Source organism: Poromitra crassiceps (genome assembly GCF_964638095.1).
Source record: "Poromitra crassiceps genome assembly, chromosome: 11".
In the NCBI taxonomy this organism is placed as follows: Eukaryota; Metazoa; Chordata; class Actinopteri; order Beryciformes; family Melamphaidae; genus Poromitra; species Poromitra crassiceps.
Window position 1 is genome coordinate 48353263 of NC_139643.1, and position 10674 is coordinate 48363936.

General features: G+C 47.0%; 1 protein-coding gene across 1 annotated transcript in view; it reads right to left on the minus strand.

Annotated features, from left to right (window-relative positions):
- The window catches only part of kiaa0319l (KIAA0319-like), a 35526-nt gene extending 25199 nt beyond the window's left edge, over positions 1–10327 (minus strand). Inside the window, exons 1-6 of the mRNA XM_083646387.1 lie at positions 10080–10327; positions 4511–4677; positions 3368–3484; positions 1444–1721; positions 1073–1162; positions 543–825 (exon numbers count right to left, since the gene is read on the minus strand). Of these exons, the coding sequence (XP_083502513.1) occupies positions 543–825; positions 1073–1162; positions 1444–1721; positions 3368–3461 (745 nt within the window). The 5' untranslated portion in view covers positions 3462–3484; positions 4511–4677; positions 10080–10327. The remainder of the gene's footprint in view (positions 1–542; positions 826–1072; positions 1163–1443; positions 1722–3367; positions 3485–4510; positions 4678–10079) is intronic.
- Between the last annotated feature and the right edge of the window lie 347 nt (positions 10328–10674).

The window sequence follows — 10674 nt, forward strand, 5'->3', positions numbered from 1 at the left end:
GTAGCAGCAGGTTCGCACAATATTTTATTTCTAATATGATGTATCGCTTACTCTACAGGTATTAACTGTCCGTTAATACCTGTGCTGAACACCAGATAAATAATGTTAGAGTATGTTCTGATTCTGAAGGGAGGCGAGGCCGACAGTACCAGTTCTTGTTTGCAGAAGCTCTGCATGTATCAGCACATTCCTCCTGCTTACACTGTATAAACTCTCACTGGAGCGCACGCTGCTTTCACACGCTCAAAACGCCGTCTGACCAGTCTGCCACAATCATTTATGTCCAAAGGACATTTCCAAACGCTCTCAAACATCATTTGGAGGCGACGGAATGTCTCGGATCGGAGGCAAATGTTGATTTGCTCGTGAAAGTTGAGGAAAAGTGCAAGCTGAAAGGACAAGGAAAGCTTTTACACAAACTGAACAGAGAGCTAGACCTACGATGCCACGAGAAACGACTGGAGAGTTGCAATGCTGCTATATGATTGATGAAGAATGAGTGCATCCAGACCAAGGAGCTGGAGCTGGAGGTTCCTCCTTACCGGCCTGTGTTGGAGCCGTTGTGATGGCGGGGGCAGGGGGGGCAGGGGTGGGCTGACGGACTTCGGTGCTATTGGAAGACGCAGCAGCAGCAGCAGCAGCAGCAGCATCGGTGGTGTCCGCGGCCGGGCCGGGGCCGGGCCGGGAGCGGAGACGCAGCGGCTCACCCACAGCGTCTCCGCTCCCGTTGGCAGACTGGCTGAGGTTCTGGTCGGCTGTTCGAGGAAGCGCGATGGGGCCGGGTATGGTCGGAGTCGGTCCAGCCGTTCCTGCTTTGGAGCTTCCCTGCAGAGACAGGAAGGAGGGAGGGAAGGAAGGAAGGAAGGAGTGATGAAAGAGAAGAAAGACATTTAAAAAAAATCCATTGATTCCTGCTCAAGAGTGAAACCCTCTGAGTTGAGGCCTTACCTTGTCCAGCTGGTGGGAAACAAACAAATCATATTGAAAGTACGTTTTAGGTAAGAGCATCTGCTAAATGCGCCATCAATAAATAAAAACCTTGAACAATAAAACAAGATTGTGGTTGTGTTACCGTGCTGGTGTGGTGTTGTCTGGGGTGCATTTGGTGGTGTCGTGCCAGCCGCGCGCTTCGGGCCTTCCTACGCCGTGCTGCGATGGGACCCTAAGAGAGAGAAGTTACAAACAACAAAGAACTTTAACAAAATCTCTTATGAACTTTCTGAAAGTTGCAAACAGCATAATAGTTTATTCCAAAATTATAACATCGATTATACTACAATTGAACAACATGCTCAACTTCAGCTCATCGATTCCGACTACATGGTAAATCTTTAAAATAATATGACAACAGAGGTCCGGGAGAAAGGCAAAAAGCCGTTTAAAAGCCGTTGCCATAATGACAATCTTTCCTCTTTTCCTCGGCTCCGTCGGCAGCGGCCCCACCTTAGAGAGCAGCTGCAGGAGGCCCAGGGACTCCTGGTGGGGCTGGGGCAGGGAGGCGATGGGGCAGCCCCTGCGGCGGGAGCAGTTGAGCTGCACACAGCGCCCCCCGATGCTCCACACGGCATCGCAGCTCGGGTTCAGGCAGCAGGACTCCCAGCACGTCGCGCCGCCCCTCCCCGTCGCCAGGGGGCGCCACCCGAGGCCGATGGTGCTGCTCCAGTGCATCCCCAGCACCCCGCCGGTCACTCGGCAGACGTCTGCCGACACCATAGATGCACCTGGAGCGGGAGGGGAGGAAGGAAGGAAGGAAGGAGAGATGAACCATGTTATGTTATTTCAGCTCACGCCACGGAGGAGTTCAGACGTTCAACACAACCGATATCTGACAGAAAGACAGTGCTGCTGTCTGTGTTACTGTTTTCCATATTCAAATCATATACTGGCCACAATGAGAGATACGTTTTATTCACAAATCTGCAAGAGGGTCACGGTTAAAAGAGCAAGAGGGAAGCGGGTCATAAAAGAAAGCATAACAACTGAGCGTAATGGATTTGTTTAAAGGCAAATGCTAGAAAGAGGAAGTAATTTGTTGAAAAGCACCTGCCAGAGGCTAAATGGCGCTGGGCAGCGCATTTCAAGATTCCACTGATATCAAGATTCCCCTGGTTTGTATCAATCGAGGCATTGTGGGGAAATCCTGCCATTGTCCTGAGAACTGAAAGCCACGGTGGTGAAGTGAAGTCCACTCTCGACTCGCCAGCCTTTTCACTCGCTTCATAAACAGACACATCGGCTGAACATTTGTCAGCCATGCCGACATGCAGCCACGGTTCAAGCGGTCAGACTGAGCAGCAGCAAACAGGAAGTGAGACTTTTCCCTGACAAAACAAGACACTGATTAAAACCCAAAGCACAGGGCCCTGCACGACACACTCCTCCCCCCCTCCCAACCAGAACACATCGAGAGTCCCGTCAACAGTGCCGACGTGTATGTGTGTGTGTTCCGACGTGTGTGTGTGTGTGTGTGTGTGTCTGCTCGAGGTAAAAAAAAGAAGGGAAAAAAAAAAGGAACTCAGATAGCGCAGACATTCGCCTGGGCCAATAGTTCAGTCTGCTAGTGCTGCTATGATATGCAAATTTTGCGAGTCGGCTCGGATACGCTCCAAAACGGAATGGGTTCTTCCTTGCCCCGTGCTACACCCTTCCACGGAGTTTCGTGAAAATCGGCCCAGGAGTTTTTGCCGTAATCCTGCTAAAAGACAAACAAACGACAGCACAAACAGGACCTCCTCCTTGGCGGAGGTAAAGAACGAACGCAGTGTGTACTTTAGATAAGACTGGGCTGAGCCGTGAGCGCCAGAACAGACGGTCCAGCTGACACCTCGGCGATCGACAGTTAGGGCAGCTAAAATGAACACAAACAAAAAGGCAGTTGACCAGACCAAGGTCCTGGACAGCGCTATCGCCATTGTTGCCATGGCAACGGGAGCGTTATGGGGTGACACATTATGGGATGTAACTTGACTCTTTGAACCACACAGCCGCCCAACCCCCCCCCCCCCCCCCTCACAGACACACAAAAGCACTATCGGATCTGTTTGAGAAAGGACCCTTTGGCCTCTGTTTACCCATCCCACCCCTCTTCCCTGTCCTCGCCAAAACACACACACAGTCTGACTCACAGAGCCCTTATTGTCATGTTTCACATTGTCCCCCATCAAGACAAGTGGGATCAGATCAGCCACAGTAGGGGGCGGGGCACCGACGGCAATCAGGCTCCGCGCCTCAGATGATCAGGAAAGTCAACAAACGCCCAATAACAACCTGAGACACTTCCTCGGAAGGCCAAGACACATCTTGAGTCACCAAAGGCGTGTGACTGCACTGTTCTTATCAATTCTCTCGTCTGTTTGGCTCTTGTTACCTGTGGGCGGGGCCAGGAACCAGAAGCAGGCCAGTGATAGGAGGACGAGGCGAGGCAGGCTCCAGGCGAGGAGCTTACGGTGTGCATGGGACATTTTCCACAACAAGGACCGAGGACCTGGGCAGGAGGACACAGAGCTGCGTTAGCATAGCCCAATATTGCCTCTAGGGTTCATTCACCCCCGCACGCACACACACACACACACACACACACACACACACACACACACACACACACACATACACCTGACATTACCGATAACATTTACCAAACACGACAATGTAAACAAGATTCGTGGCCCACACGAGACGCCATGGAGGCCATTTACACCTCACACAAAACATGCGTTTTCTGTGATCAGATTGCAATCGGATAGTGCTCGACCACATTAGCCTGATTTCATTTACACCTGGCGTTAGCATGCGTTTGGGTGATCAGATTGCAATCTGATCACCTAAAACGGGTGTCCTCTCAATCCGCATACAGTTGCTGTATGTGGATTGAGAGGACACATTGCATTTACACTTGTGTTCAATGTGGTCACTCACAATGCGTCCCTGACCACCTCCGGAGGTGGTTTGGCCGATCGGATCGCAATCCGATCGGCCAAAGTCCAAAGTCTTCAATGTGTCTTGGGGGCGTTTACACCTGTACTTTCGAGTGGTCAAGCACTATCCGATTGCAATCTGATCACAGAAAACGCATGTTAGTGCCAGGTGTAAATGGCCTCATGGTTACCTTTCTCTGGGCCAGGTGGTGGAAGAGACTTAACTGAACTTTCTCTGGGCCAGGTGGTGGAAGAGACTTAACTTAACTTACCTTTCTCTGGGCCAGGTGGTGGAAGAGACTTAACTGAACTTTCTCTGGGCCAGGTGGTGGAAGAGACTTAACTTAACTTACCTTTCTCTGGGCCAGGTGGTGGAAGAGACTTAACTTACCTTTCTCTGGGCCAGGTGGTGGAAGAGACTTAACTGAACTTTCTCTGGGCCAGGTGGTGGAAGAGACTTAACTTAACTTACCTTTCTCTGGGCCAGGTGGTGGAAGAGACTTAACTTAACTTACCTTTCTCTGGGCCAGGTGGTGGAAGAGACTTAACTTAACTTTCTCTGGGCCAGGTGGTGGAAGAGACTTAACTTAACTTACCTTTCTCTGGGCCAGGTGGTGGAAGAGAGCGATGGGGCGAGGCGTTAGGTGGGCAGGGGGGTGCGGTGAGGTGAAGGGTGAGGACGGGTCAACACCGGCACTCGGAGGGAGATACACAACATGGCCGCCTCCGAGTCCTTCACAGCCTGAGCTGCTCAGAAAGCACTCTGGAGAGAAGAGGGGCGAGAGAGAATGTGACCATTATGGATCATTCAATGCCACTCATATTTGGGGATGGACAAACATGTGACCATATGGATAATATAAGTTTTCTCTTAAGTTTCATTCTTTCCCTCCCTACGTTTAACTTATTAATGACAGACAGCACGGCTTCAGCATAAACCAGCACCCTGAATTATATGAATTGGCTGTAATATTCCAGCCTGCAAACTTAAAGGAACACGCCGCCAAATTTCAATTTATTTCAGTTTCAGTTATTTTGCACATAATCTCACACATCTCAGGAAAATGTAAACCGTTTTGCAGACATTCATTTAGTTTGACAGTGACCGAGAGTTGATTTGGGCGAGGTCATTCATGCCCAAATGACATCACTGGTCCACAACTGAAGTCAAATCAACTCTCAATAACTGTCAAACTAAATGAGATGTGAGATTATGTGCAAAATAACTCAGCATTGAAAATCGGTGGAGTGTTTCTTTAAGGTTAAACTTAACCCATTGATACCTGATGCAGCATTTGTGTGTGTATCCCTTTAAGACCGCGAACCGCGTTAACGCGGTTCGCGGTCTTAAAGGGATACACACACAAATGAGGGATGTACACGCAAATGCTGCATCAGGTATCAATGGGTTAAGAGACACCATCACTTGAGCTGGATATACTCTGCAGGGAACTCAAAGGATGTGAATCTGTCTTATGGTCACATCTCGTTTGAAAATGACACGTTATATGGATCTGAGAACTTCAGGTGTTGATGACAAACACTACGGCCTCCACAGTTCATAGCATTCAGGAGGAGCAAAAAAAAAAGAAGAAAGCAAAATTGAAAGATAAGTCAATTCAACGGTCTATGGGAGACAAACGCTCGACCGCTTTCGATTCCAGAAGATTTCAGTCCACAGTCTTGTGTTGGAGTTCCCAGTTTGTGGGTAGAATAAAAAGCACATGCTTAAGTCTGCTTCAGAGAATCTGTTAACATCCCGTGGAGAGGAGTTGTTACGATGATGTAGGGCTGGGTGATATAGCACAAAAACAACCATATCGATATAGAATATTTCATATCAGTCGATATAGATCGTTGTTGATCATTTTTAATGACCTATTTTTAATAAAAGGTTGGATTTAACCACTTTATTTATCAAGGCACACAGGTAATAATTTGAATGTTAACACAACAATTAAAAACACAAATTGAGTGTTGCAGCTGTGTAATAAATATGTCCGGGTGGGAACTTTAGGATTTGTCTATTTGATTGGCCGTTTGTGTGTCACTCATAACACGTTCCATTATCAAGGGGCAGATCGATATATACTACTATATTGATTTTTTTTTAAATTGTATTGATGAATTGTCTATCGCCAATATATATTGTTATTGATTTATCGCCCAACTCTACGATGATGATACACACTTCTGAGTGCCTCTCTTTAAACTATCAGTCTATATCTCCCTCAGATGCCTACAGAGAACCTGGGAAGAGAAAATCACTTAGAATACTAGTAGGCTTACATGCATGTGTGACACATGTTATATCTCTATCCTGTGACAGACGTCCCTCTGCTTTAGCCCAAGGCATAGCCGACAGTTATCATGTCATTTCCATAATCTTAATCATAATCTTTAGGGCTATGTCCACCAGCTCCACACACCCACACTGATGTAATCTGTCGGGACACATAAGGATTCAACGTTTTCTGCTGTGTCACTCACTGCAAGTCACTACAGATAAGATCTGAGCAGACGGTGTCAAAAATGCAGCCCGGAGGCCAGATCCGGCTAGCCTGGTAAACCAGCCCGTCACGTGACCTCGCATTTCATTTGGCTCAGAGCCAAATGAAATGCGAGGTCACGTGACGGGCTGGTTTACCAGGCTAAAGATCCGGCCCCCCAAAGGGTCCAATCTGGCCCCAAAGGATGACTTTGAAAAGTATGAAAATTGCACTGAGCAGTCCTTCAAACCAATGTGATGCACTTGTGAAAGGTAAGAGGTTTCAGGAGCAAGTTAAATATTAAGTTGCCTTATTCATGTTATCTGTATTAATCACTAAATGGGCAGCTATTTTCATTACCTTTGCTTGACTAAAGAGAATTGCACAGTTGCCATCAATTGTAATCAGGGGTATAGTGATAAATACAGAGGTGGTACCCTCATTGATTGATACAGCTGATCTGAAAATAGGTGAGTAAAGTATCTGTCTCATTTCAAAGCGGTGGCTAAACTGTGCTTACTTGCATTTACCCTCCACCCTGATTGTAATGCACAGTTACAGACAGTAGATTTGATCATGTGCTTGATGGTAAGCTGAGATAACCCTACGTGTTGTAGGGTTGTACCTGTAATTCTTTGCACTAAAAGAAACGGGAAGATGTGGAGGTTTTGTCATTTATAGATGATTATTGATTATTGATTTTCTTTGTCTGGCCCACTTGACACCAAACTGGGTGGCATGTGGCCCGTGGACTAAAATGAGTTTGACACGCCTGGAGAAAGAGCCTTCGCTAATTGCTAAATACCTCAAATGAACAAATAACGTGCAGTTAACCGTTTACTTCATTCTAAAGTGCGGTAAAAAGGATGAAATATTACTATTACTAATTGCATCTGTCCGTCTTTTGTTTTTGCTATGTACAACAACAACAAAAAGGAGGAAACACAAGACACACGTAGTCAAGAGCCAATGCTGAATGCCACTTTGTCCTTTGCCTCCAGGGAGTGCAGAAGCTGTTTGCAACCCTTTCATGCTGTGTCTGACTTAAACAATGTCATTTCTGTTGTCATTGTTGCTTGCTCTGTTCTGTATCTGGGGGTCTTTTGTTGCTCTCCTTGCCTTCAGGCTATTCCATGTTGCTCATGGAGGGGACAAGGAGCTCCCAGAATCTGCTGCTGCCGCTCTCCCTGCCTTAGGCTTTCCATGTATGCGCATGGAAGGGCAGGGAGCCTCCAGAACAGAGCCATACCGCCAAATATAGCTCATGCTAATAAAAGCTTTAAATTGATCTAAGTGGTGTGTTTTTGACTAAAGTGGTCCTGACTGAAATAACGTGCAGTTAACTGTTTACTTGCTTACTCTAAAGTGCGGTAAAAAGGATGAAATATTACTATTACTAATTGCATCTGTCCGTCTTTTGTTTTTGCTATGTGCAACAACAACAAAAAAGGAGGAAACACAAGACACACGTAGTCAAAAGCCAATGCCGAATGCCACTTTGTCCTTTGCCTCCACGGAGCGCAGCGGTTTCTCTCATTTCACGGTTCCTCTGGCATAAAACAGCCCAGATGTCAGGAGGACCAGACAGATGTCAGGACCAGACAGATGTCAGGAGGACCAGACAGATGTCAGGACCAGACAGATGTCAGGAGGACCAGACAGATGTCAGGACCAGACAGATGTCAGGACCAGACAGATGTCAGGACCAGACAGATGTCAGGAGGACCAGACAGATGTCAGGACCAGACAGATGTCAGGACCAGACAGATGTCAGGAGGACCAGACAGATGTCAGGACCAGACAGATGTCAGGACCAGACAGATGTCAGGAGGACCAGACAGATGTCAGGACCAGACAGATGTCAGGACCAGACAGATGTCAGGACCAGACAGATGTCAGGAGGACCAGACAGATGTCAGGAGGACCAGACAGATGTCAGGAGGACCAGACAGATGTCAGGAGGACCAGACAGATGTCAGGACCAGACAGATGTCAGGACCAGACAGATGTCAGGACCAGACAGATGTCAGGACCAGACAGATGTCAGGACCAGACAGATGTCAGGACCAGACAGATGTCAGGACCAGACAGATGTCAGGACCAGACAGATGTCAGGACCAGACAGATGTCAGGACCAGACAGATGTCAGGAGGACCAGACAGATGTCAGGACCAGACAGATGTCAGGACCAGACAGATGTCAGGAGGACCAGACAGATGTCAGGACCAGACAGATGTCAGGACCAGACAGATGTCAGGAGGACCAGACAGATGTCAGGACCAGACAGATGTCAGGACCAGACAGATGTCAGGACCAGACAGATGTCAGGACCAGACAGATGTCAGGACCAGACAGATGTCAGGACCAGACAGATGTCAGGACCAGACAGATGTCAGGACCAGACAGATGTCAGGACCAGACAGATGTCAGGACCAGACAGATGTCAGGACCAGACAGATGTCAGGACCAGACAGATGTCAGGACCAGACAGTTCAGAAATCAACGTCTCCACCCTGAGGATGTGCTGCCTGCAACCCAGCACTGCTTTTTAAACATTTTCAAACATGTGTATGCAATCAATGCATTAGCCACTAAACAATAAAGGCTTTTGACTTTTGTATGGAAAGAGTGCCTTGGACACTTTTTTTTCCTGACAAAAATAAATAAAAAACTTTTTTAAATAATCCAGAATTAAAAGTCATTCATAAAACGTTTCATGGTAGATCAAAGAACGAAGAATAAGTCAACTCACAGAAAGAGCATCGCGCAGACTGTCGGATTACACTCACAAGTTGTAGGTTGCATTAATCGGTTTCTTCCAGATACACAAACTAATTTAAGAGCAATGTCAAGCTGCATGCAACTAGCCTGAGGAAGAGAGAGGTCCTGCACACACCCCCCCCCCCCCCCCCTTACACAAGTCTCAAGCACGTTCTTGCAGGAGAAGAGAGAGAAAGGGAGAGAGAGAGAGAGAGAGAGAGAGAGAGAGAGAGAGAGAGAGAGAGAGAGAGAGAGAGAGAGAGAGAGAGCGTTTGGGACATTGTGTTCAACACGTTGGCAGGCCTCCTCTACATCATCTTACCACAGTGAACTTACAGCAGGAAACCTTCAGCACCATCTGTGCTGAGAATCTGTCAATGAGAAGTAGGCCAAGTCTAAAGTGTCGCAAATTAGGTGGGGCTATGAAGGGCTGCATTCCAAGATGCTACATAACCCAATTTTGGGACACAGATGATAATATACTTTTTATAAATTGCTGCTACGTAGCTAAGTATACAGTTCAAGATAGCTGATGACTTAAACAATAGTCAACAGTGTAGTTTCATAGCATCAATAATTGTTGTACTAGGTGTCACGCCCCTTTTGACAAAGAACTGTAACACCCTATAATACATTTTAGGATGCAATGCATACTAGTACACCACAGCAAAACTTTAACATAGCATGCAGCTACCATAGGCCAGAAATGATAGCTCAAATAACTCTATAGTAATATACCATAGGAGACACACACAAAAAACCCTATAAAAGTACAAAACAATATAAGTCCATATAGGAATATTATTATAGTTATTTCTCCTTGGGGATTTTCCCAAAAAGCACAATCTTATGACTGAAGCCCTCCCTTCACATCAACACACATCAAACGTACACAGCAGGAAGTAATCAGACCAACCTGCATGATGCTATATGGGTCATCCTCTGGATCTGCATTCCTGCATACACATGTGTTGAGTCCGAAGCCGCCTCCCTTTTATTATAAGAAACAGCTGGATCCGTCCCAAATCAACAGCTGGATCAGTCCCAAATCAACAGCTGGATCAGTCCCAAATAATCAACAGCTGAATCAGTCCCAAATCAACAGCTGAATCAGTCCCAAATCAACAGCTGAATCAGTCCCAAATCAACAGACAGACATCGGTCCTCCAGCAAGTAGGCAACCAAAAAAAAATAAAGTTTCCGGAAAAAAAAATACCACGCTGTTTTCTCCCCGTGAACGTTACAAGAAGGTGGATTTGCTGTTTTGGGGTTTGTGCAGCAGCAGCAGCAGCAGCAGCAGCAGCAGCAGCAAAGCTCAGGTGCAATCGGTCACCTGGGCCGATGACAGCTCAGCCATTATGCACTTTCTCAATAGCCCGTTTCCCCCGGAGACATCAGCTCCGCAAAACAAGGAACTCGGCCACCAAAAAAAAACCCTTTTTATATCCGGGTGTTTCTCTCCTCCGTCTCTCTCTCTCTCTCTTTCACATGCAGGCAGTCCAAAGCACACT